At 47.9% G+C, this 27,114-nt stretch overlaps 1 protein-coding gene and 1 long non-coding RNA gene across 6 annotated transcripts in view; one reads left to right on the top strand and one right to left on the bottom strand.

The window, feature by feature from the left end:
• PTCH1 (patched 1) overlaps window positions 1–13,486 on the bottom strand; it is a 69,309-nt gene extending 55,823 nt beyond the window's left edge. For 2 of the 5 annotated variants that reach the window (XM_043870649.1, XM_043870650.1), the window contains exons 1-2: window positions 4,752–6,037; window positions 2,937–3,129 (exon numbers count right to left, since the gene is read on the bottom strand). In XM_043870649.1, coding sequence (XP_043726584.1) covers window positions 2,937–3,129; window positions 4,752–4,949 — 391 coding nt within the window. In that variant the 5' untranslated portion in view covers window positions 4,950–6,037. Of the gene's footprint in view, window positions 1–2,296; window positions 2,375–2,936; window positions 3,130–3,816; window positions 6,038–12,994 lie in introns of those variants that run through there. The other 3 variants (XM_043870651.1, XM_043870652.1, XM_043870653.1) reach the window with 3 other exon arrangements.
• LOC122673066 overlaps window positions 7,478–27,114 on the top strand; it is a 78,562-nt gene continuing 58,925 nt past the window's right edge. The window contains exon 1 of the long non-coding RNA XR_006334571.1: window positions 7,478–7,597. This is a non-coding gene — a long non-coding RNA (uncharacterized LOC122673066). The remainder of the gene's footprint in view (window positions 7,598–27,114) is intronic.

Below are 27,114 nucleotides of genomic sequence, written 5' to 3'. Positions count from 1 at the left end.
GGTGGCCTCCTTGGTTGGGTTTATTTACACTTTTGATTGAAACTGTTACTTCTTCTACAGGGGAAGAATCAAGTATGGAATGAAGGAATGGCAAATCAAAGTCAAGGCAACAGGAGACAGGCTGACTTAAGTCACCAGTAGGCAAGGTGGACATGGAGACACAGAGGATCCATAATTTCTGACTTAAATAGGACAATAATTCAATCATCTAGTAAAAAAAAAATGTTACAAAGGCTATCAGGTTATAAAAATAAAGACAATAATAGCTACTTTACTGAGTGGTAAGGCATGGGATAATATAAATGGTAAGGGTAGTTGTTTAACAAGTGATAGTATGGAGTATCTGGCCAAAGAATCAGTGAGCCACGCTGAAACTGCCAAAATAGAATGGGAAGGAAAATAGCTCAGAGGTCCAAACTAGGCACAGAGTCTTATTTCAGGTGTGTCATTCCCCAGGACTCTATCACTAAGCTAGAGCCCCAGCATGTTTCTCCTCCCAGGACTTGAAATGAGTTATGTAATGCACAAACATAGTTGCTTCTAAAAATATTTATACAATGTTATGCAAATAAGTGGGGGCTTCCCTGGTGGCTCAGATGGTAAAGAATCTGCCTGTAATGCAGGAGACCTGGGTTTGATCCCTGGGTTGGGAAGATGCCCTGGAGAAGGGAGTGGCTACCCACTCCAGTATTCTTGCCTGGAGAATTCCACGGACAGAGGAGCCTGGCGGGCTACAGTCCATGAAGTCACAAAGAGCTGGACACGATTGAGCTGAACTAACACACCCGCACACACACAAATAAGTTAACGTTAGTTGTCTACAAACTTATTAAAAATCTACTGGCAAGACTTGCTCAAAACAACAAGATATGGTCTTTTGTCATCATCATTGACACCCAACAAGTTTGTTGGTCCAAGTAGCAGAAAGGGAAATTTACTCATCTCTTGCTCTGCCCTAGAACCTAGGGTAGCGCCCCACAGTCTTAGCCAATCACATCATTTCTGAATGGTCCAGGGCCCCAGTGAGCTACTGCACTCTATCCCTGCCACACAGGGGACCTCCCACTGCTGCTGTCCACTCAGCTTGGGCCTTTGTTTGACCCCTTTTCTGAGCTTCTGCTTAGAACTCCCTCCCTCCTCTGCTCTAAGTTGCCCTAATTTGCCTCACTACCTCCTTGGAAGGTTTTTTCTTTTGCCATTTAACTTTCAAATTTAATGCAGGTCTGACATTCAACTCTAATATTTTTAAGTGTGTGATTCTGTGCACAGGGGGTGTCTCACATCTTCAGCGTCCCTTTCAGAGCCCAGCACCGTGCTAGGACCATTATAGATGCACAGTAAACTTGCTATTAAGACAATATATGTGCTTAATAAAACCCTTCTTTTATCTACTAATGACAATGAGGCGCTGAGTTGAGGTAAATTACCCCATGGATTCAATCCAAAGAACACTGTTGTATTAATTACCAAGCTACTTAAGGCAAGAATGTTTTCTGGTCTTAATTATTTGGACTATTATTTTAATTGTCACTTCTCAACTAAAGACTCCACCATATGCTTGCAAAACACTGAAAGCTGAATCTTCACAAACAAGGCAAGATTTAATATTCTCCAAGGCTAGGTCTCCAAGACTATTCTGAAGAGGAATCAATTAGGCAATTATGCATGTACTCTTAGGCTTCCACGTTTTGTCTTAGATATCACTAGGAATGCCTCAGATATTCCGGTTAGAAGTATCTACATAATTACCTCAACCCATCTCTCCCACCTTATTATAAAAGATTCCCTAGGTAGTGTTCAGGGGTTAAAAGTTTCCAAACACCAACAATGTTACGTTGCAAAAAGAAAAAATAAAACAACAGAAAACAAAAACAACTCCCTTCCCTCCCCGTCCCCCGCCCCAAACAAAAACCCTGAATCAAAGAGATTTACAAAAAGAATGTAAAATGTTTCCGTCGGCGGTGGCGGCGTATGTCTCTGTGTGTGATCTATTTTAAATTTACAACCACTTGGAAAAAAAAAAAAGACTTCAAGAACCCCCAAATTGAGGAATGTGGATAAAAGACTGGCAGAACCCTTGGAGAGCTCCCATGGCCCCTCCCTCCAAACCCGCGTTCTTAAAACACATTTTTTTTTTTAATTCTCTCAGCCTGCAAAACTGCCTTCTCCCAGAATAATTCCATTTTAAAAGCCCCCACCCGCGAGGAAACATTAATCTACTTTGCAAACAAGCGTTCCAGTCTGTGCTTTACTGTTTTTTTTCAACTCCTTTTCCCCCACCCCCCCTTTTTTGTACCTTGAGACAAATGTTTTTTTTCCCCAAGAGCTGAAAGCTGTCCAAAAACAGGACCACACACGCCGCCGCCTCCGCAGGCCCGCGTTGCTCCCGCCCCCCGCCCTCCGCGCGGCGGCCGCGGCCGCCGGGGGCGCGCACACTCCCTCCAGCCGGAGGGGTGGCCTCTCTCTGCCCCCACCCTCCTTTCTCTTTGGACTCCGTGGGTGGGGGTGGGGGAGGGAAGGAAGCTGAGGACGTGAGCAGGGAGCGCAGACGCCTTCCTCTGGCCGCGTCTGGGCGCGCGGCGGAGGCGAGCGGCGGTGGCGGCTGGACCTGGGGGCCCCCCGGCCGAGCGGAGTGGTCTGTCCCGCGGAGGGGCCCCGTGCGCCCCCGCCGGCCCGCCCTCGCCACTCTCTCTCACAACACCTCGCACAGCGCAGCTCCCCGAGTAGATTACAGCGCGGCCTTTGTCGGGCGGGCCTGGCTCCTGGCCAGGCGCCCAAACAATAAACAATTCCCCCTGGTGCGGGCAGGGGGTTTTCGCTCTTCACAGAAAGGATCTAGGTGTATGCTGGCAAATATCTTTATCAATTGGAAGGAAGGGAAGGGGGCCCGGGTTGGGGGGACGAGAGGGCGCCGCGGCGGGCGCGGAGTTTCTTACCTTCCACCCACAGCTCCTCCACGTTGGTTTCGAGATTAGCTGCCTTTAATCCCACAGCGAAGGCCCCAAATATGAGGAGGCCTACAACCAAGAACTTGCCGCAGTTTTTTTGAATGTAACAACCCAGTTTAAATAAGAGTCTTTGAAACTTCGCTCTCAGCCACAGCGGCGCTTTCCGGCCAGTAGCTTTCCCCTGAGGATGAAGCAGAAGGGAGGAGTGAGCGCCCGGGAGTCGCGGGCCGCGCGTCCACGCCCGCTTGCGCGCACCCGTCCGGCATCCCGCGACGGCATTGCGGGGGGTGGGGGGGTGCCCTGCGGGCTGGAACCCAGGTCGGCCAGAGGAAACGCGAGCGGCGTGGGTGGGTTGGGGGGGGGGCTGGTCATAAATCAAAGTCAGGCTGCAGCGTGGGAGCTGCACCTCGGCCACAGCAGGGGCGCCCCCACGCGCAGCCTGCGTAGCGTCCCCGAGTGACTTGAAGGTTTGGGAAGGGGGACTGCGGGAACAAGAAGACGAGGCAGTGAGGAGAGACACCATTCGATACAGGAAATATTCACACCGGTCCGGGAAGGGAGGGGCTGCGTAATCCCTGCGAGGGAGCCCATTTAAGAACAAGCAAACCACTGCGCCCTTGCCCGCAAGTTCTGCCCCAGCCTTCACCCTTTTCGGGGTGCTCCGCCGAAGGCAGGGACTGGGTACAAGAGCGCTTTGGAAACAATGTATGGCGGGCTCCCCCATTCTGATTCCCCCGCCCGACTTGGTAGTAAATTGGAATCCACGTGGTGAGCGTGGGCGCCGGAGCTCACTCGCGATGCATTTCCATGGCGTTGGGAGACGCCGTGTGAGCTGAATTAGGAAATGGGGCAGCCATCTGCAACTTACGACAATATTTGTGATCGGAAGAGGGCAGCCACATGGATCTTTCCCCTCCTCTCCCTTCCCTTCTGGTTAAACGCGAAAAGCAGCCGAGTGCTCAGGGGGCGAGCCCAGGCCGACGCAGTCGGGGGTCCTGGCTGGGTGCTGGCTGTTCCCGGCGGCGGCGTTTCCCCGGCGCTGGCCGCAGCCCCGGCGGGCCCCTGTCTGGGTGCTTGCCTTCCCCAGATTCCACACATTTCAGCGAACCTCGTAAACACAATGAACTCGGCTGTTCCGCAGACCCGCACCGCGAATTTAAGGTGGCAATTTGTTTACAACTTCCCTTTCCCCGCAGACTCTGAGATGAAGTGGCTCAAAAATTGGAAAAGAAGAGGGGAGATGCCCTTTTCCGAGGATAATTTTTAAGGGAGCAGAGATTTCATGCTCAACAAAAGCAAAACCTGCTGCCAAAAAAGGAAACCACCTTTATTTCGGTTCCCTCCTCCCCCCCTCCTCTCTCCGCCTCTCTCCACTCCGCCTCCCCCTCCAAGATGTTAAGAAATGTGGCAGTATTACAGGGGTTTAGGCTGCAAATAGGGGCAGGGGCGCAGGAGGAGGGGGCTTAGGGGCATCGGGCAGTGCCGCGCTGCGGCGGCTCTTGAGGTGGTCCACTGTGGACCGCTTTCCAGTGCTCCGGAAAAGGCACGCTGGGGAGGGCGCGTACGTACACACACACACACACACACATACACACACAATCTCCACCCCCTGCAGACCTCCGACAGCCCTTTCCTCCCAGGACCGGAGGGAGGGTTTGAATTTTTCAATCCCCACTTGTCTTTTTTCCCCCCTTGGAGGTGTGTGTGTGTGTGTGTGTGTCTGTGTGTGTGTGTGGCGGGGACGATTCCAAAGAGGAAGAGGAGGGAAGAGAGAGTGGGAGGAGAGGAGAGACTGAAATGCACCTTGGAAATCTGCTCCAGAGCGAAGGCGGCGTCGCAGTAGCTGGGCCGGTGCAGATAGTCCCAGTCCGGCACGGCGTTGCGGCGCAGTCCCCCGGTCCGCCTGCGCCTCCCGCCACCGGCCGGCCGGCCCGGGGCCCCGCTGCAGCTGCCGCCGCCGCCGCGGTCCTGGAGCTCGGCGGCGTTACCAGCCGAGGCCATGTTGCCGCCGCCGCCGCGGGAACCGAGGCTTCCCGGGCGGCCCGGCGCGCTGCTGCCGCCGCTGCGGGCTCCCGGCGCGCCCTGGCGCTCGGCTAGCGAGGACGCTGCTGGCCGCCGGCTGTTCGGGCTGGGGCTCCGGTTGACAGACCTGCTGTTGCTCACACAGCGGGTGATGCTGCCGCTGCGGCCGCGGCCGCTGCCGAAGAGTCAGACCCTGCGCCTTCCATTGCCACATTGCGCGGGGGTCCCGAGGTCTCTGCGGCTGCCGCTGCCCACATCCAGTTCTCCGGAGGGCGAGAGCCGGCGCGTGGAGCCAGCCTGTCCTTCGGTCGCTCGCGCGGCGCTCCTGGCTGTCCCCAACTCCCCCTACCGCCTCCCGCCCCGCGCCGCGACCCCTTCACTGCAGAAAGCGCCAGCAAATCCCCGCCGCTCCCGCCGGCCTCGCTGACTCTCTCGGCGTCTCACGGGTCGCCCGAGCGGCCGCGGAGGGTAAAGGCAGAGCCGCCGCCGCGGGGTCCGTGGGCGCCCGGCGGGTCTCAGCGCTGTCGGGCCGGGGCAGCCGCCGCCGCCGCTGCAGTTGCGGCGGTTGTTGCTGGCGGTGGCGGCTCCAGAAGCTGCTGCTCGGGCTGGTCGCGCTCTGGCTGCTGGCTTCGCGGTGGCTGCTTGGTCCCGGACTCTGCTTTCTTGTGCTCCTCGCTGACCCGCTGGACCATTCTGCCCCAGTGCAGCGCGCCTCTCTCGCTCCCGGGACCTGGGGACTCCGCTCTGTGTGTGTGCAGCGGGCAGCGGCCGCAGCAGCTCCTTGATTCAATAGATGAGATGGAAGAAGAAAAAAAAGAACTCTCTCCATTTGGAGAAAGAGGAGGAGGAGGGGAGGGGGTGGAGGGGGAGAGAGCGAGCGAAAGAGAAAAAGGCTGGAGCTCCCGCCCCCGGGGCTGTCAGATGGCTTGGGTTTCTGCAACGCGATTGGCTCGCGGAGGGCAGAAATTACTCAGCAAACATGACTATTATTAGCTGCTTAGCAACAGCTCACCAAAGTAGAGAGACCACCCAGGTAGGCAACCCCAGTGTGTGCATCCCGGGCTTCGGGGGGAGCCTCCGAGAGCGCCAACCTTCTCGCATGCAATACTTCCATTAAGGAATGCTCCCCCTCCCTTTCTTTCTTATTCCTTTTCTTTTCAACAGTGTCTTCTTTTTGTAAGATGCTTTGCTCGCGCGCGCGCGCGCGCGCGCACACACACACACACACACATACATGAGTATTTGCCTCGCGATAGACACGGGGGAAAATGTAATATTTTTTTAAGCGCTTAAACAATTTCAGAAATTTCTTCAAAGAAAACCCTTTCAGAGGCACCTTGGCCTCAAGCTGCAGCAAATACTGGGAGGTCCAGCTTGAATTCCCAGGCCTGCACCAATAATGACAGGGTGGTGGATACTGCGCCAGTGTGTGCCAGATTTTTTTTTTTTTCCTTCTCTCTTTTCTTTTATAACCAAAGAGAAGACTTGGGCTCTCGCAGGGAACAACGCCTCGCATTAAGATAAACAAAATGGAAAGTTAAAGAGGAGAGTAAGGACGTTGGGGAAAGCCATCCTTTCTTAAAATTCGCTCCCCCCCCCCCCGTTTTCCCTCTCTAAACCCCACGGCAGCACAGTCCAGGTTTGAAGGAGTCAGTGTTTTATAAACGTGGAATCCAGACACAGAAGCAGTCTCGTGGAGGCAGAGGCGTTTTTATTTGACTCTTTAATGCGACGTTTGTAGAGGAGAAACAACAGAATCCTTTTAACAACCGGAGAAATAGAAATGTTTTCTTTAGAAAGAGAGAAAAGCTTTCCTATTTTTGGATTCATTTGGACCCTCCCCCCTTTTCATTAACTACAAGTCCCTTTTTATTTAAAATCTTTTAAACCTTTCCCCCCAAACTGGTACGCATCCTGTTATATTTAATAGTAGCGTGACATAAAGGAGAATAAAGGCTTTGATGCTGGATTCATTTGAAACAAATTGTGCGCCGATTGCGAGGACTTGCCTGGACACTGCAGCCAGTGTCACCGAGACATCAGGGGGATTCGCTTCCCGTTGGGGCAGAAAACCTGCCAGTCTGAGGTGGATCCTGGGGTCAGAGACAAATTAAACTGCCTACACGGCTCCGATTTTTATTAAAAAAAAAAAAATTTTTTTTTTGGAGAGTATTTTTCTTTTGCAAGTTAAGTTCCTCCCCGAGATAGAGACCAGACCCACAAACTCTCTATTCTGTCTCACTTTAGTATTTGGTTCCCCTCACCGCCACTTTTTTTTTCTTTTTGAAAAGTATTGAACTGCAGAGGCACTCCCTGCAGCAAGTAGCCGATTGAAGCCGTGAAATGGGGCAGTGTGGCTTTAAGATGCACACGGTGTGTGTTCATTGAAAAAAAAAAAAAAAAAACAGAAAGAAAAGGAAAGGAAAGGAAAGAAAGAAACCCAGATGGAGGGAAAGGGGGAGGAGCGGGGGAGAAGGCGGAGCCCGGGCGACCACGTGACCTAAGGCCCAGTCGGCGCGCGCTCCTTGGGCCCGGAGGCCTATTACGCGCGCGCGTGTCCGAGCGCGCCCACTAGCGCGCGCGCCGAGCTCCGGACTCCCCACTCCTGCGCAACCCTGGTCAAGCAGGTAGGGAACTGGATGCGCTCGGCTAGCGCCAGGCGGGCTCCAAGTCTCCAGCGCTGGCTCCCGGGAGCCCAAGGGAGGCGCACGCCCCACCGGCGCGGACGGACGTGCCGGACGCGCCGTAGTACATTCCTGAAGGCGGTCCGGCCCCCTTATGTCGTCCAATGCCTGCGCGGCCTCCTCGTGGTCGGCCAATAGCTTATCGCTCGGGTCCCTTCCCATTCAGCGGCCCCGTCCCGAAAGGAACTGCAGCCGGGCGCGCCGGCCACCCGGGCGGCCCACGCGGCTCCCGCAGGGGGCTAGTCGGCCAGCCCTCCCCGCCGCCTTACTTCCTCTTCGGCGGCTCCCCCCTCCCTCCTTCTTTCAATCTCCCCTTTCCTTTCTCCTTCCTCTTTCACCCTCCCTTTTTTTTCTCCCCCTCCCTACCAGCCTCACCACCTTCCCTCTAGCCTTTTCTCCTTCCTGGTTTCACTGGGAGGCCCTGCCCTCTGAATCCCAGACTGGCGAAACGCGTGCGGTACCCTGGGCTGCATGGGGTGTCCTGCAGAATTAAGAGACAAAGAGTGTATAAGTGTCTGAGATCGGGAGGAGGACCTGAATACCCGACCAGCGCGTAAATTCAAAACTTAAAACTCCGAAGGAACACGTGATTTTGTGCGCGGCTCTAGGAAGGGTTGCGAAAATTCTGTAAAGACAAGCAGCGTGCATTTCAAATGACAGTACATTAATAAATAAGATCGCAGGAATAATGGGCTCGACCGAGAGCAAGCTTAATCTTTGAGCAATATCCTGGTCTTTATTATAATGTTTGGTAAATAGCATATCGGGACACGTGACATATTATTCTGGTTTTTTTCACTGAATGGTTCTACTGACGTTTCAAGTCAAACCGTTTTGTGCGTGCCTCTGGAAATTAATTTTTAAAGGTTTTGGGGTGGTACCCCTAAAAAGACACGTCAGTCTTATATTTGAGGCTTGCTGTGTGGCAAAGGTAACCATGTAGCTATAGGCAGGGTGCTATGTTTTTCTTTACGAAATTCTATACAATGTTTTGGACCAAAACATTAGTTTTTCCTTTATTGCAATTTCAGCGTAGATTATGGAATTCTAAAATGAAATGATAAGCTATGCACACATAATGATTTCCTATTACTCTCCACGCAGCTACATGTACACCATTTCGATGACCAAACCTTTCACTCGGGCTCACTTCCCTGGGTTTGACTTAATTCCTAAACGTTCTGAACACTGATCTCTGGCGTTTTCAGCTCCTTTAGCCCCCTCACCCGCTGTTTGATAGGTTAACTTTTCAGTATCTCAGACAATAGTCTCGGCCTGTAAATTCTACCATGGGTTCCAGGACAGCAGTCCCCAGCCTGGGCTCTAACAAGCTCTATCTTAATCTCCCCACCCCCACTGGCCGCTTCCCCTGTGGTCTTCATACACGGAGATGAATTACTTTGAGGATCTAATTGGCCTTGTTTCTGTAACGTTTTAAGAAAGGAAGAGGAACCAGTGTAAAAGCCTGCTCGACTTGGGTGGTCAGGGTTGAGGCTGCCCCCAATTTGCCTCATTGCTGATGCATGTGAGTTCGACATTCCCAGCGATAATGTTGTTCCTAATCAATCTGCCCTTATTTACATTTGTAAGCATTGTCGGCTTTAATATGCATGCCCTGTGCAGGGCACCGCTGCGCCACACCGGGTTTGTTAACTTCAACCAGGATTCTCCAGACCTGAGAGGAGGCTGACAGGAGGAGCCAGGGCTGCAAAGGTGTCTGCTGGGAAAAATCTCTTTAGTGGCCTTTCTGCACTGAACAAGTGAGACGCCTGGTGCCTTTTCAACCAGCAGGAGTTGCTGGCCCTCTTTCTTGACTGTCCCGTTTTCCCTTTCCAAGTAAAGTCCATCTCAGTGCATCAGTTGTCATTTTGGTCTCCCTGTCATGATCCAAGACTTCATTGGAATTTGTACTTTTCAAAACACATTCCTTAGACTCTTCAACTATGATTCCTTCATATCTTTTCTCTACTCCAATATTCAAATAACCATGGTCACACCACACACATCTCAAAAATGACATCTGATTATCCCAATGATGACATTGAAATAAAACATCTGCCCTTTGTGTTTGGACATTCCAGTGATAAGAAACTGTGGGAGCTGCACTTGGTGGAGTAATGAGAAACCACGCTGGAACTTGACTTTTCACTGGTTTCTCAGATCCAACTAATTAGGTCTTTAAAATCTAATGTAATTTAGCTAATATCTGCAGAGTACAAATGAATGGAGGAGTAGATGTATTCTAGTAATTTGACCTTTGGGCCATGTTATAATTTTTTCTACTGAGCTTAATACTCTTTTCCACAAATGCAAATAATTGCAAACATTACAGTAAGTCCCACAAGTATTCCTGTGGAGAGGCTGCGATGGGGAGAGAATTGGGGATTTAAAGTGATATTCTATTTGTGGATGGAGAGCCCAGAGTACTGGATGTGAGTGATGGGCCCAGAACCTGAGCAGTTCAAAGCAGGTACCTTGGATAAGAGTTGACTCAATTCAAGCCATTTTTTGGCTCCCTAAGAATGTCTTATTATTTCCTCATTGGCAGCTTTTGTATTTGCTTAAAGGTGATGGTAGAAAATGAGTCTAAAAGGGGGAGGGAAAAAACCAATTCAGCAGCCCCAGAATGTAACCCCCTTAAGTATGACTCCCCTCCCCTTCTCCCTTCAACCTTCTGTTTCCTCCCGTATTCCCCCCTCCCCAGAACTGGAGGAAAGGGAACAGCTCTAGCCAACTTGTCAAAATAATGCTGCTAATTACCCCTGATCTCCTTTAATGGGAAGCTGCTCCCAATTCTACAAAAGAGTAAATGAGGGGTCTACAGCACAAACCCAGGAGCACTGGTTTTTTTGTGTGTGTGTGTGCTTGCAGTGAGCTTGGTGGGGGGTTGGGGGGGCCGGTGGTGGTGGTAGAAGGAGATGTCCCGAGAAGGTCCCGGAAATCTTCATGTACTCCAGGTACACATACTAATTTGGAAAAGGGACTTAGACTTTCTGCGTAAAAGGGACTTAGACTTTCTGCCAAAGCTATTGGTATTCTCTTGCTGGGAATGTCACTAACTGCAGAGAAAATGCTCAGTCTACAATGAACTTGAAAGAAAACAGCATTGACCCTTAATATTTATTCCTTCCCTTGCCTATATATCTTCTTAGCCACTTTAAGAGATAGAGATGTATTCTGGAAAGACCCAAACTTCGAACATTCTCCATCTCTCTCCTTGTCTCTATCTCCCCATCTAATATATCCATATCAAACTCTGCATTTGGCAGAAGGCACACCATTCATTTCGGTGATCTCTGCCATCGGGTCTTGCATGAAAAAGAAGCTGAGCAACATGATCCCTTTGACCCACTGCTGGAGCAACAAATTTATTAGAGATATAGGCATGAGAAATGAAAGGGAAGTAAAACAATTCCAGCTTATTGTGTGTCTTTCTTTCATACTGCTAATCCGGTTTACACATCACGCCTACATGTCTCAATAGGGCTTTATACACTGTGGCAGAGGCGGGAGAAAATAAAAGGTGTGTGTGTGTATGAGAGAGAGAGAAAAGACAAAATAGGGAAGACTGATATTTTAATCCATTCAATCTATATTGATTTGCCTCATTAGATTTTCTATCTGTAGAAAGTTGAAGATAATTTTTTAAAAAGTCATTTTTTCACAAAATAATTCCAAATGGTGCTAATTCCTATTCAAATAGCTTGTTACATTATGACTAGATTATAACCAGAAATTAGCTACACTTCTCAGTGAGTTTGAAATGAAGCTAATACCCCAGATTGAGAATGAGCCCATGGGTGTCTACCTTGATTCAACATTTTAGAAGAAAAAGGTCTTAGACTCAAAGGGGGAAGGCTGTGAAACACAGTCTTGTGGGAGGAAGCTGGGTGACAACTGGAACACACACAAACTCACAACTGAAACCCTTGTTTTACAACATGGGTACACAGTGCACCTGAGGCAACAATTTATACCACCCAGAAACAATAAGTTACAGTAACAAAGGGTGACACCAAAAGGCATTGTCTTTCTTTGTAGAGGCAATTAATTGCATGTTGAACTACTGGAGCCAAAAAAAAAAAAAAAAACGAACACACAAAACGCTGAAAAAAGGACTATTGTAGGAGTTCAAAACCTCAGTATCAAAGTATTGAAAACTTAGAACCACCCATAGTGGGTTTTTATTATTAGCTCCTGTTCTTTCATATGGTTTCCTCCCTAGAGAGGAAGGAAGGCTAGAAAGGGAAGAAGATGGTCTTCTCTCCCATGTCTATGAAAACAGAGGTCTCTACGTGTCTTCCAGAGACAACAATCCATATGGTTCTTCTTAAGGTGATGGAAATCGAGATCTGAAAATTTGGAGTTTATTGCTCATCCACCAAGTAGGAGTCATGTTTAGCAGGAACTTAAATACCTGAAGACACAGTATATGTCACCTCCGAGGTACAGTCTCTGGAGGTCTTGTGGTCCCATGGTTGGCACCGGGTCTACATGGTTTTGGATCAGTCTGGCCCACCTCAGGGATCCCCCTCAGGCCCTACTTAGCCATCTCAGCACCGGGCTAGCCGCCCACCTCTTTAATGGTTGGCAGGCACCAGAATGCCCAATTCCGTGGGTGCAAGAGTCAACACATACCTCTCCTACCCGTGGCCCCTTCCTGAACCCAGGAAAGCCCCTTTGGCCGTTATTCCCACCAACGGCGACCGGGAGAAGGATGTTTGCGCTCCGGGTTTTGATAAGGTACTTCTCTCCTATCCCTGGGTGTTCCACTCAGAGTCCCGGCCCAGGTGCCGAGAACAAGGTAGGGGTTCGGGAGCGTACGCCCAGCCCCTCGGGCAGACCCTCCCCGAGCTCCCGGGAGACTAGAGAACTTGCCCGGGTGCGCGCGCTCCCGGCCCGCACCCTCCCCCCGGCGCTGTCACTCTTCGGACCAGCCCTCCATCCCCAGCGCTCAGCCTCCGCTGGCAGTCAGTAGCCACCACCAGGCTGATGAGCGGAAGCCAAGGTGGCGACCCTTTCAAGCGTGAAAATGGGATCCCAGGCGACCCCCTCCGTGAGAATTCCCCTCGGAGCCGTTCCCCGGCCGGGCCCGCCGCAGACAGCCCCCTCCCCGCCCAGCGGGGCCGGCCTCGGGGGGCGGGGGCCCGGAGCGTGCGAGCTAGCGAGCCAGCCCGGAGGCGCGGGCCGGCGCCCCTGAGCCCCGCCGGCGCAGCCCACCCAGCCCCGCGGCCCCGGCGCGCCGCCCGCCCCGCCCGCCCGTCCCCGCAATCCCGCGTTCCCGGGGCGCACGCCGCGCGAGGGCGAGGTGGCGGCGGCGGCCGAGCCGGCTGCACTCACCATAGCCGGCCGTCAAGCCCTGCCCGGAGCGCGGGTGCCGATGGCGCGGACGCTGCGCTTGGATTTCACATCAATTCCTTTCCCCCCCCGTGCCCCCCTTTCCTGGTCTTCTGCTCCTCCGTCTTCTTCCCGTCTTCCCTCGTCTCCCCCTAGTCTTGTCGCCGCGGATCTCTTTGTCTTCCCTGTCGTCGTCTTTTTCTTCGTCTTCGTCTTCTCCTCCTCCGTCTTTACAAAAGGAACGGAAAGTGTAAAAACCCCGGCGCGCTGGGCCGCCGGAGGCTTTCGGCGGAGTGCGGCGCGGACTCACAATTACAAGCCTGTTTCTATTAAGCAGTTCCATGGCCCTCGGCGTGGGTGGTCTGCCGCGCCATAGGCAGGACCTGTCAGGGTCACGTGACAGATCCGAAAACTTTACCCCTTTACAATAAACTCAAGGAAAGCAAAGTAAACTCGAGGAACGTGCTATCAGCAGAGCCCTCCTGGGTAAACAGGCGCTCCCCTCCCCGCCTTCCTGGGAGGCGCCCCGCCGAGCGAGCTCCTCCGAGCCCCTGCCGCCCCTCCCCGCCCCCTGCGGCTCTGTCTGCGGGGGGCCGCCGGGCGGGGGGTCTCCGCTCAACAGCTCGCCTTCCGCACCTACTGCTCCCCAACCCCACACACGTTATTTGCTAACAAATAGCCACTTGCCCAAACCCCTGAGTGGGCGGTGCTGGGGGGAAGCAGGGAAGCTCATTTTAGCATCCCCGGCGCTCCGGGAAATGAGGGGTGCCCAGAGAGAGCGCTGCAGAGGAACACCACTTTCCTGTCTTCAGTTCTCAAAGCCCTTTCCCGCTCACATTCCCACGGAAGCCCCGAGAAGCTGGGAGCATTCTGGTTGACAGGCCCACAGGCTGACAGGGAGGCAGAGAGCCAGGGAAGCCGGGCAGATAACAAGAGTCTCCCCGGGGAAATGTTCTGTGTACTAAGATGTATGTGGATTCGTGCAGCTTCTGTCGGAGGTCCCTGGGAAGCTGTTACTTCTGAAGTAAGACTAAAGTGGAATCCCTTGGAAACCAAGATTGGTAGCTGGCTGAGGAATCACTAATTGATATTTGCTCTTTTCCCTTCCAATTACTGTGGTTTTTGGGGTATGCCACCCAAACGCTCCCACCCACGCTGCCTTCCCAAACGAGGCCAGCTTGGGCGATTGGGCTAGACGGAAGTGCTGTGGCTCTCAGCCTCTTACCCTAAATGGAAAGTCCTATTCAGGAGAGACTCGGCTGCAATGTTTAATCTACTCAAACCTGCAGGGTAAACTGTTTCACATTCAGACCGCTGAAAGGTGCTATTTTAAATGAACCCCGTTTTGAATAAAGATGAATTACAGATACAGGGGGAAGGGGTAACGAAAGTTCCTGAAACTGTTGGGAGTTACCTAGCTGGTCTTCAAGAAAAGCCTGCCTTTTCTCACCTCATTCTGGGCTGACAGTGTGATTACGGGTGTGTGTGTGTGTGTGTACATGTTGTTATTAAAACAAAATAAAACAATACATGAAAGTCACAATGGGGCTTCTCAGTGGCACTAGTAGTAAAGAACCCAACTGTCAATGCATGAGGCGCAAGAGACAGGGGTTCAGTCCCTGGTTGGGGAAGATCTCCTGGAGTAGGAAATGGCAACCCACTCCAGTATTCTTGCCTGGAAAATTCCATGGACAGAGGAGCCTGGTGGGCTGCAGTCTATGGGGTTACCTGGAGTCAGACAGGACTGACCATGTGTGGTGGCCTCTCCCCACCCCCACAAGGGTCACAAGTCATCTCCTTACCCCAAAGATGATATACCATTCTTTAACAGGGTCATTTGAATTTACAGGGTGTTTGTGTTTGAAACACATTAAGTAATTAAACATTGGAATACTGGACAACCCTATGAATTAAGCTGGTCCAAAAAGGGGTTATCATTTCATACCAGTTGACTTTAGTATAAAATGGTCTCAAATGGATATTAGATGAGCATGGATTCTGTGTCATAATGATTGGGAAAACAAACCCACCAACATTTCCCTCTGAAAGACTACCTTTTGGTGTCATATCAAAGGATTCTGTTCATACCCTAGAGGAAACAGTTTAGCGAACAACTTTTAAATGGCCCATAATATAAAGTTGTTAGGTAAGCTAGTTTTGCAGGGAAATTCCAGCAGAATTGTGAAGTTTGCCTTTCCCAGTTCAAAGGAAGACCCTCACGCAAGCACATTTGGCTACCTGCTCCGTGAGTATGGCCAAGGTTGATAATTAGGGGTGGATCCAGGTTTGGTGGGGTCTCAGGCATATGCAGTTTGGTAAGGGGAGACAGCTTCTTCAGGAAGTCCAAATTACAAACAAAATCTAGTATAGGGCTGTGGAAGGGGAACTGTGGAAGGAGGGGCCCTGAAGCTGCATGAGCCTCTGGTCAAGTTACCCCTTTATAGTACAGAACGGGGAAGTTACAGAGCTGCCCAGATTTTGTGGTCTCGCCATCACTAGTTAAGACTGAAGGTCTTAATGTCATAGTTCAGTCAAATGCTTTATAGTTGGGAGCAAAGATGAGCTTGGTTTGAATGTGAACTGTTGACGTTGGGCAGTAGTGGTTTAGTGAATCAGGGAGATAGAACCTTTAGTGTCTTGAAAGGTCGGGAAGGAGAGGAGGGCACACTGGCAATGCTCTCCCTCAATAGCAGCTTGCCCTTCCTATCCTTCTTCTGAAATCAGGTTTTGAAAATTATCTCAGTACTATGCCCTCTCTTCCCTTCACTCCTAGATGTTAGAAACATTAAATCATCAATTCTGAGACATGTGTTCTCCGGGATCCAGAGCCCCGTGCATTGGTACCTTCTGGCATTTCTCTGAGACTCTCTGCCAGGGTAGGTGGGCTCTTTCTTATCAAGCAGCTGCCTCCACCATTCTAAAGTTGCTTGTGTCTCATCCCTTCCTGCAAAGCCAGCTCCAGTGCTGCCTCGTCTGATAACCCTCTTGGCATGGAGGTGTCAATGACTGTCAAGGCTTCCAGACAGCAGAGCCCAGTTGTAGCCTGCCCGATCTGATAAGCCAATTGGCATCAAGATGTTAGTGACTGATGAGGCCACTAGACAATACATTTGTAAGTTAACTTGGACTTTTAGAGCATGCCCAAAGGAATAAGTTGCCAAGTTGGAAATTTCAGGGCATTAAGGCAGGACCAGTTGGAGACGTGTGGGGCATCTGAGGACGGAATAATGGAGGGACCATTTGAAACAGGTCTGAAAACAGACCACATGGGCATGATCAAATTTGTTGATGGGCAAGGTCATTCCTGGCTCTCTTTGTCTCTGAATATCTGCTGCTACTTGAGATACAGTTGTTAGCCTTGCCACACATAAACACACACACAGGCACATGCATGCACATACATTCTTCTTTCTGTGCTCCCCTCTTTCTGGTTCCACTAAATGTGGGCACCTCAGCACTTTTACTCATCCCCTCCCTGACTGCAACCTCCGGCAACTTGAGGGTTTCAAATGAGTAACTGAGGGTTCAGGAGAAACATTTGTCCACATTTGAGAACGTCTCCATCTCAGGATGAATGCCCCTCTCATACTCTGTCAGTCACCCTTGGTGTGGTCATTCTTTAATACTGGATCAGACAGACCAAGCTTTCATAAAAAGTAATTTTGCCCAGTGTAGCGATTTCCATCCTAAAATGACTACCCTCTCTTCCTGTCAGGAGGATACCTACCCCAAGACAAACCAACTTACAGAATTGGGGCTTTGAGAACTGAAGGGTAAGAAGTATTTAAGGTGGTTGGTTGGAATTAGGAGGCTGAATGAACAATTGAATTATAGTGGTAATTGCAATGCTGAAACAGAAAAAGAAGAATTTTTTAAACAACAATGAGAAGTAAAACAGGATTGCAGAGCAGAAAAACCTGCACAAACAGCTTGGAAACAAAAAGTGGTGGAATAAGACCTGGAGTGTCATAAACGAGCTTTGTTTGAGTGTGATCTGTTGGAGTCATAAACCAAAGACTTTTAAGGGCTGCCATTACCAAATACGGAGACATATGGAGAAGTTGTAATATTCAAAGGTAAGACAATAACCTCAGGAGGAAAAGAAGCAGGGAAAAGAGATACCTGGGGAACCTCCTACCTCAAAAAATGAAACTGACCCAAGTTGTTTACTCTTGCAATGGATATACATATAGAACTGTCTCTGATCAGAGGATTGCCTCTATGGAGAACTTCAGGGGCAGCCTTGCCAGTGTAGAATGCGGTAAGAAATGAAATGCCAAAGAAGATTTTTAAACTATGGGAGGAAGCTGTGCCCAGGCTGGCTGGTGGTGATGGTGATGGTGGCAGATCAGAGCCAGGGAAAACAACTTATTGCAATCAAGCAGGTCAGAAGAATTATCAAAAGGTTCCAATTGTATCTAAAAGAACTGAAAAAGATATTAAATGTAGTAAATATAAAAAATACCCTCTGTCTGGAAAAAGAACAAAACTGGAGATATAATCCTTCAGACCATACTATAAAGCTATAATAATCAAAGCAACATGGTATTGGCACAAAACATATAGATCAATGTAACAGAATAGAAAGCCCAGATATAAACCCACGCACCCAAGGTCAATCAATCTATGACAAAGGAGGCAAGAATCCACAATGGAGGAAAGAATCTGTTCAGCAAGTGGTGTTGGGAAAGCTGGACAGCTACATGCAAATCAGTGAAATTAGATTGACTACCTCATATCATATATAAAACTAAACTCAAAATGGTTTAAAGATCTAAATATAAGACATGACACCCTAAATCTCCTAGAAGAGAACACAGACAGACATTCTTTGATATAAATCATAGTGATATCAGTCTCTGAGGCAAATGAAATAAAAGCAAAAATAAATAAATGGAACATTATGAAACTTAAAAGCTTTTTGCACAGCAAAGTAAACCATCGATGAAATGAAAAGACAATGTACAAAATGGGAGACAATATTTGCAAATGGTGCAGCCTTCAGGGGTTGATATCCAAATTACACAAACAGCTCGAGCAACTCAGTAACAAAAAAACCAATGCAATAAAAAATGAGAGAAGATCTAAATAGATATTTTCCAAATACAACATGCAGATGGCCAATAGGCACAAGACAAGATACTCAGCACCACTTATTATTAGAGAAATGAACATAGAAACTCAACGAAGTATCACCTCACACCACTCGGAATGACCATCATAAGAAAGTCTACAAATAAATGCTAGAGAAGGTATGAAGGAAAGGGAACCCTCTTACACTGTTGATGGAAATGTAAATTCATGTAGCCATTATGAAGAACAGTATGGAGGTTCCTTAAAAAACTAAAAATTGAAACATCATATGATCCAACAATTCCACTCTTGGGTATTTATCCAGAAAAGACAAAAACTCTAATTCAAAAAGATACATGCACCCACCCTAATGTTCACAGCAGCATTATTTACAATAGCCAAGACATGGAAACAACTCTAGTGCTCATCAACAGACAATTGGCTTAAGAAGATGTGATTGATATATGTGTGTGTTTGTGTATAAAACTCAGCCATAAAAGAGAATGAAATGTGCCATTTGCAGCAACATGGATGGACCTAGAGAATATTGTGGTTGGTCAAGTAAGTCAGAGAAAGACAAATACCATATATCACATATATGAAGACTCTAAAAAGTAAGGCAAATGAATTCTATACACATAACAGAAACAGACTCACAGACAAAGAAAATAAATTTATGGTTGCCAAAGGGGAGAGGGTGGCAGAAGTTAGGAGTATGGGATTAAGATATATAAACTACTTTACACAAAACAGATGAGCAGCAAGGATTTACTATACAGCACAGGCAGTATATTCAATATTTTATAATAACCTATAATGGAACATAATCTGAAAAAAATAATTGAATCACTATGCTGTAGACCTGAAACTAAGACAATATTGTAAATCAACTATACTTCAATTTTAAAAAACAGCAACACTTACAGTTCTGATTTTGCATTTAATAGTAATGGCACTATTGCTACGGGGATACAAAGCAAAGCTATGTCCTTGGAAAATATTTGTTTTCATATACACTTGTATAATTTATATTTTTATTTAAGTATGAAGACATGAAAATTTGCTGTCTGAAAAAAATACCCTCGGTATGACAAAAGCTGCTGTTTTATACGATTAACATTGTTGCTTCTCAGAATTCATCACGTGTCTTAAAACTGGTGAGCAAAGGTGTAGAACCAAACTTCATTTCCTTGAGCTACATGGTTCAAGATGTGGAGCGGTGAGCCACATTTCATTTCTACTCTATGAGTGAAAGAAGCTGTGTGAAGGCGAGGCTTGGTGGAGGTTGGGGGACGGTTTGAGGCGTGACAGGAGGGGCTAAGGCCTCCCTGAACCCTGTCATTGCCCCCTGTTCTGAGCCCACTCGGCCATGGGTGGGCCTGCCTGTGTCTCTGAGGACCCCTCATGTATATAGACAGCTGCACTCCTTGGGCTTGTGGAGTGGACCCTCTGACGAACAAGTGGCTGGAGAGGTGTGTGCCTCTGTCGCCTTGCAGCCTCCACGGGCAGGCCACGGTGCAGTGGTACCTTCTCTGGCAGCTCTGACCCGTTGTGGATGGAGGCCTCTTCAGCAGGGTGTTGGGGAGGCAGGAGCCTGGGTCTGCCTGTCCTGTTGTCTGATTCCAGTCTTGGTGCCCTCCGCTCCGTACCTGTATTAGTTTTCCAGGGTGTCCATAACAAAGTTCCACAAACAGGGTGTCTTAAACAGCAGCAGTTAACTTTCTGACAGTCCTGGAGGCTAGAAGTCCAAGAAGTCCAAGTTGTCAGGGTTGGTTTCTATTGGGGCTTCTCTCTTTGGCTTATGGTTGGCCACCTTCTAGGTCTTCGTGTGGACTGTGCTACGTTTGTATCTGAATTTCCTCTTCTTGTAAGGACACCCGTCTTATTGGGTCAAAATCCATCATATGACCTCATTTTAACTTAGTTATCTCTTGAAAGACCTTATCTCCAAGACAGTCATATTCTTGAGACACTGGGGCTTCAACATATGAATTTGGGGGGAAATTTTGTTCAGCCCATAACAACACCCAAATGTTGACAGGAGCCGGCTTGCATCTGAAGGGTGAGTTCCTCTCTCTGCCTGTGATGTTCAGAGGGAGGAATCAAGAGGGGCTGGAGCCAGATCCTTCTTGGCTTCTAGTACTGAGAGGACCTAGTCTGCCACCTCCCAAGAACCTGTCCACACCCTTGCAAAACTGATGCTGGTTGACACATTTCCTAGGAATGCTGGTGGGCTGAGAAAATGACTTTAGACACCCAGCAGAACTCCCCCCAGCCCCAACACACACACAAAGAATGAACACTGCTGGCTAATGATAAATCTGTCTTTATTTATTGCAGCGAGTTTCTTCAGTCTGTGGTTTCCAAGACTGGCTGCCCATCAAAATCACCTGGGGAGTTTAAAAACAAAAACAAAGAAACAAAAATAGGTTCTTGTCTTCCATTTCAGAGCTACAGATTCAGAATCCCAGCCTTGGAGAATGACATTTTCCAAAAGGATCCCCCTACAGCAAGCCTATGAGTAAAATGAGAATGGTAGGATCTAGGTGCATGCATTCCCTGTAAAATTCTCCCCAATTTATTGTATGTTTGAAGTTTTTTCCCAATGAAATGCCAATGATAAAAGAAAAGGATACCCAGGTGATTCTGTTGTGCAGCTAGATTGGAAGACCAAAGGGACACATGGTTAAATTACACATGTATTCTTAACATTCTTCTCTATCATGGTACTTGTCACATTACATGATTGCTGTTTACCCACCAAATGAAAGATTTGTGAGCTTCTACTAACTTGCATAATCCTCTGTTAGGTGCTAGGAACTGGGGAATCAGAAAGAAGTCTTCCTTAAAAACACCATGAAATATCCATCAAACTGGCAAAGATTAAAAGTCTAACCATATCCAGGGTGAGCAAGACTAAAACAATGAAAACTTTTGGGCACTGCTGGTTGGAGTGTAGATTGGGTTCATTGCTTTTGGAAAATAATTTGGCATTATCTAGACAGGTTGAATTCCATTCCTAGATATATCTCTAAGAAAAAAACCAAGGTCCAGGATGTGCATTCACGAATGTTCACATCAGTATTGTTTGTGATTGCATAACTCTGGACATGACTGAAATGTCAATCAAAGTAGGAAAGATACACTGGAGAAATCGCACAATGGAATTTGACTAAGAGGTAAAAATAAATGAGCTATAGTTACCTTGTAGTAATAGGGATGAATCTTACAAACATTATCTTGAGTGAAATACCTAGGTCAGAAACAAGCTTCATGGGAATGCACATATAAATTTCAATTTTATAAAGTTCAAAATCAGTACTTATGAGCAACCCCATAACTTGTCACTAACCGATTCAAGGACAGCTGCTTCTAGGGGTATAGGTGAAGGAATTGGGGAGTTTCAAAAACAATTCATTACTGTTCTTTAAAATGTACATACAAATGATATGTACACTTTTAAATATATGATCAATTTCATATTAGAAACGTTTTTTAAAAAGACACTAACCTAGCCCCAGCTTCCCAGGTGGTACTGTGCACTGTGCTTGTGCTTAGTCGCTCAGTCGTGTCCAGCTCTTCACAATCCTATGGACTGTAGCCCGCCAGGCTCCTCTGTCCATGGGGATTCTCCAGGCAAGAATACTGGAATGGGTAGCCATTTCCTTCTTCAGGGGATGTTCCCAACCCAGGGATCGAACCCAGGTCTTCTGCGTTGCAGGCGGATTCTTTACCAGCTGAGCCACCTGATAAAGAATCCACCTGCCAATGCAAAAGACTCAAGAGATGCAAATTCTATCCCTGGGTAGGGAAGATCCCCTGGTGAAGGAAATGGCTACCCACTCCAGTATTCTTGCCTGGAAAATTCCATAGACAGAGGAACCTGGTGGGCTAAAGTCCATGGGGTTGCGAAGAGCTGGACACGACTGAGCACACACACACTTCCTAGCCCTAGACAAACAGGTGGCCTGGTGGGGTGTGAAGAAGAACAAATAATATGACAGGTGCAGAAGCCACAGAGTACATGGAGAGTGTGCCTCAGTCCCATCTCCTGAGCGCACGCAAAAGCAGGGAGGGGATGCTGAGAAAGGAAGAGACTGTTGACCAGATCAAAAGGAAAGAGAAAGGGCACTCCTTGGGAAGGGACAGCAAGATGGGGCGGCAGGGAGCCCCGAAGCAGTTGAGAGCAAATCCTGTTCTTAGAACCGAGGCCCTGCTTCTGGACCTGATCCTGTCCACCCTGTGAGGGACAGCCTTCATGCTTTCTCTATATCATGGCAGTGCCCTCGGTAAGGACTAGAACCCCATGTGGTCTTTTCCTAGGAAATGAAGATATATAAGCTTAAAGTCAAGTCAGAGAATGTGCAAATGAACTGTTACTTTATGGGCCCAAAGCTGGGTTTAAAAAAACCTGTATTATGTAATTCCTCCATGGGATCATCATATAGTGACATTTCAGTGGTTCTTTGTGTATAAGGTGGCAATATTTGTTTACTATAAACACTATGAAGAGTTATAAATGGGAACAATAGTAAAAATCCATAAAACGGAGAATTTGCCTTTTGATAGGATGTTTTATGAAAGTGTCATTCAGCTATGGATAAACTGACAGACGGACTGCTTAAGAAATATTCAGTTACAAACAAGCGTTGGCCTGGAGGAAGTGAACATGAAGGCAGCTTACAAATTGCAGCTCCTGATTTACTTTTACAGATGAACACTTCTCTTTAAACTTTCTGGTTTGGAACAGGCTCCCAGACCACCCTTCCCTGAGTGACCTGCCCTTTCCCATGCCCCCACTTCTGCAGACATGCAATTAATTCCATTTGGTTCCACTAAGTACCTCTTGATACCCTCTATTTAAGTGTTTCTAGTTCTTTCCAACATTTTATGTCATGGTACACATAGAAATGATAATCTTGGTACTATAACACAATGGAATAAACTGGAGGAGATTTGAAGGCATCTATCTGTGGGGGGAATTAGCAGAAATCTTATATCTTCTTATATTATAAAATTATGAGATAAATAAATAAATGAAGTATTACTATGGAATATTATCCAGCTTTTAAAAAAGAAGGAAATACTGCCATCTGCGACAACATGAGTGAAACCGGAGATCATTATGCTAAATGAGATAAGCCAGACAGAAAAAGGCAAATACTGTTTAGTATTACTTGTATAGAGCAATTTTTTTCAAAGTCAAACTTAGGGACTTTCTTGGTGGTCCAGTGGTTAAGAATCCACCTGCCAAAGCAGGGGACACAGGTTCAATCCTTGGCCCGGGAAGATTCCACGTACCTCAGGGTAACTAAGCCCATGTACCACAACTACTGAAGCCTGCTTACCCTAGAGCCAGAGCTCTGCAGTTAGAGAAGCCACTGCAGTGAGAAGCCCAAGCACTGCAACTAGAGAGTAGCCCCCGCTCACTGCAGCTAGAGAAAGCCCTTGCAGCAAGGAAGAAATAGATACATATATTGTTTTAAAAAGTCAAACCTAAAGAACCAGAGAATAGGAAAGTTGTTGTCCAGGGGTGGGGGTGGGAGAAACAAGAAGGGGCTGGTAATAGGGTATAAACTTTTAATGATAAATAAGGCCTGAGGATCTAGGGTATAGCATGGTGACTATAGTTGGTAAAACTGTGTTATATAATTGACATTTGCTAAGAGAGTAGAACTTAAACATTCTCACCAAAAAATAAATAAATAAATAAATATGTGAGATGATGGATGTGGTAATTAACTCAATATCTTCACAATGTTGTATGTGTATATATATGTATATATACAAGGTATATGTATATCAAAACATCATGTTGTACACTTTACATATCTTACTATTTTACTTGCCACTTAGTAAAGATGAAAACCCCCGGATTTACACCTGTTGAAATTACAGTCAAAGAATCTAACAAATTCTTTGTTAGGCAAATGTTTCTTGCTTTGACAAATTTCATACTGATATGTCTTATGATAATATAAGTGGGTTTCTAGTTTTCCATGTGTTTATTTCCTAAGGCTGTTATAACACAGTATCACACGAAACATTCTTAAAATAACAGAAATGTATTCTCTCAGCATTCTGGAAGCTAGAAATCAGAAGTCAAGGTGTTGGCAGTGTTGGTTCCTTCCGAGAGCCCTGAGGGAGAGTCGGTTTCCGGCCTCTCTCTTACCTTCTGGTGATGGCTGGTAATTCTTGGCATTCCTTGGCTTGAAGATGTGTCTCTCCAGTTTCGCTCTGTCTCCCCACGATGTTTTCCCTGTGTGTCTGCTTCTGTGTCTCTTTTTCTTCTAAGGATACTAGTCATATTGGACTAGCACAACTGCATCTTAACTAATTACATCTGCAACAACCCTACTCTAAATAAGGTCACATTCTGGGTACTCGGGGTTAAAACCTCAATATATCTTTGGTTGGGGGGGTGCAGAATTCAACCCATAGCATCATGGAACTTTTTCAAAACAAGCATTTCAAACTAACAGTGAAGCTCCAACTTGCAGAGTGGGCACACATGGTTAGAACAGTCACTGTGACCCAACTCTGACACCGTTAAAATAGTGTACCAGTTGCAAAAAGGAGAGACAGATTCAATATATGTGTAAACAGAGATTTGGGATTTCTGGAGACTATTTACTGCCTCCCACCGTCAGTGCCAACCAGCTCCACTTCTAGCATCTGAAACATGACCATCCCCAACTGACTTTCAGCGCCTTACCACCATCTGCACTGCGGCCAGTCACCGACGGCCGGCACCTCTGACGCTCCATCACACTGTCACCACAGAGCAACAAGTTCTGCAGGCCGGCGGGGACCTCAGATGTGGACCCCATTCCACTCTGCTCCAGGAGTTCCAGCGAGGGCTGCTTTGAGGCTGGAGAGGCTGCCGCCTCCCTGGTCACCAGGGCTGTCCTCTGGGTGACGGATGTTCACCCTTGAGGCACTCCTGACGCGTCTTTGTGCCATGCTCAGGAATGAACTGGAGCACCTGATGGTCAAGCTCCGTTCTCCTGCCTTGGCCTCCATTCTGCTTCTAAATCTCTTACTGTTCCTCCCCAGCTTCCTTTGCTGGTTCTTAGTCTTCCACTTGAGGAGAGCATGGCCACCCACTCCAGTATTCTTGCCTAGAGAATCCCATGGACAGAGGACCCTGGGGGGGGCACAGTCCATAGGGTGGCACAGAGTCAGACGTGACTGAAGCAACTAAAGCAGCATCAGTGTTCTTCCTCTTGGGCTTCTGTAGTGGCTCAGTGGTAAAGAATCTGCCTGTAAAGCAGGAGCCTCAAGAGACATGGGTTCTATCCCTGGGTCAGGAAGATCCCCTAGAGGGGGGTGTGGCCACCCACTTCAGCATTCTTGCCTGGAGAATCCCATGGACAGAGGAGCCTGGTGGGCTATAGTCCATGGGATCCCTAAGACTTAGACATGACTGAAATGACTTAGCATGCATGCACACATTCTTCCACTTACTCCTGAAAGGTTGATGCTCCCCAGAGCCCATCACTGACCTCGGTTCCTCTTACCCTTATAGGTTGGAGAATGAGCCCCCTGGCACCCAAATCTCCTTCCTGAGCTTTAGACTCTATATCCAACTGCCTCCTGGCCATAGATGCTTCACAGGTGCCTAAAACAACATATTCCTGCCCACCTCCAGGACAAGGATGAATTGCTTGTCCCCTCCTCATCCCCAAACCTATTCTTCTCAGTCAGTGGCTCTTCTGTTAATACATTGGCCAGTCAGAAATTAAGCTGTGGGACTTCCCTGGTGGTTCAGTGGATAAGAATCTGCCTTGCAATACAGGGGAGTGCAGGTTTGATCCCTCGTTGGGGAATTAAGATCCCACACACCGCAGAGCAGCTAAGCCTATAAACTGCAATTTCTGAGCCCACATGCCACAACTAGAGAGAGAGTCCACGCGCAGCAACAGAAGATTCCACATGATGCAATGAAAATCCCGTGTGCCACAGCTGAGGCACAATGCAGCCAAACAAATAAATAAATATTTTTATTAAAGAAAGAAATTAAGCTGCACCTTTGATGCTGCCTTTCTGAGGCCAGTGGAACTCATCCATCTACTTCCTTTGTGCTCAATCTCTCAGTCATGTCCAATGATTTGTGACCCCATGGACTGTAGCCCGCCAGGCTCCTCTGTCCATGGAATTTTCCAGGCAAGAAGACTGGAGTGGGTTACCATTTCCTGCTTCAGGAGATCTATCTAACCCAGGGATTGAATCAGCATTCAATCCCTGTATTTCCTGCATTGGCAGGGGGATTCTTTACTGCTACACCACATGGGAAGCCTCTACTTCCTATACCTTCTACCTTTACATACATCCTTTAAGATGCAGTCAAATGGCACTTCATCATTACACACAGAGATGGCACCAACTCTGCAGGAGAGGGTCAGAGAAATCTTCACAAATAAGGTTTTCTCTTATAAAATTTAAGTCTCTCAAATATTATTAGTCATTTTGATGTCAAATTTTATTAATTAGTATAATAAATAGTCATTTTGGTATTGCTGTTCAGTCATTCAGTCATGTCTGACTCTGACTCCATGGACTGCAGCACACCAGGCTTCCCTGTCCTTCACAGTCTCCTGGAGTATGCACTGACTCATGTCCACTGAGTCAGTGATGCCATCCAACCATCTCATCCTCTGTTGTCCCTTTCTCCTTCTGCCCTCAATCTAGACAAATGGTTCTCAAAGTGGGGTCCCTCAATCAGAAACATCAGCATTATCTGGGAGATTGTTAGAAACATGAATTCGTAGCTTCACCCCAGACCTACTAAATCAGAAGCTCTGGGATGGGGGCCCAGGAACTCTGTGCTCTAGCAAGTCTTCATGGTAATTCTTATACCAGCTAAAATGTGAGCTCCATTAGTCTAGACTGGCCAAAAGGGAAAGTGAAGATACAATTGCCTTGTAAATTTGGCTTCTGTAGGCAGACAGATGGGGCTTCCCTTGGTCAAGTCTCTCCTCTCTCTCAAGGTACAGTCACTCATCTAACAGACTTACACGAATATGTAAGTATAGGTTGGTTTCTTCCCA

Source organism: Cervus elaphus, chromosome 16, assembly GCF_910594005.1.
Source record: "Cervus elaphus chromosome 16, mCerEla1.1, whole genome shotgun sequence".
Classification (NCBI taxonomy): Eukaryota; Metazoa; Chordata; class Mammalia; order Artiodactyla; family Cervidae; genus Cervus; species Cervus elaphus.
Note: the sequence above shows the minus strand (reverse complement) of the source record. Positions and strands in the feature narration are given on the sequence as shown.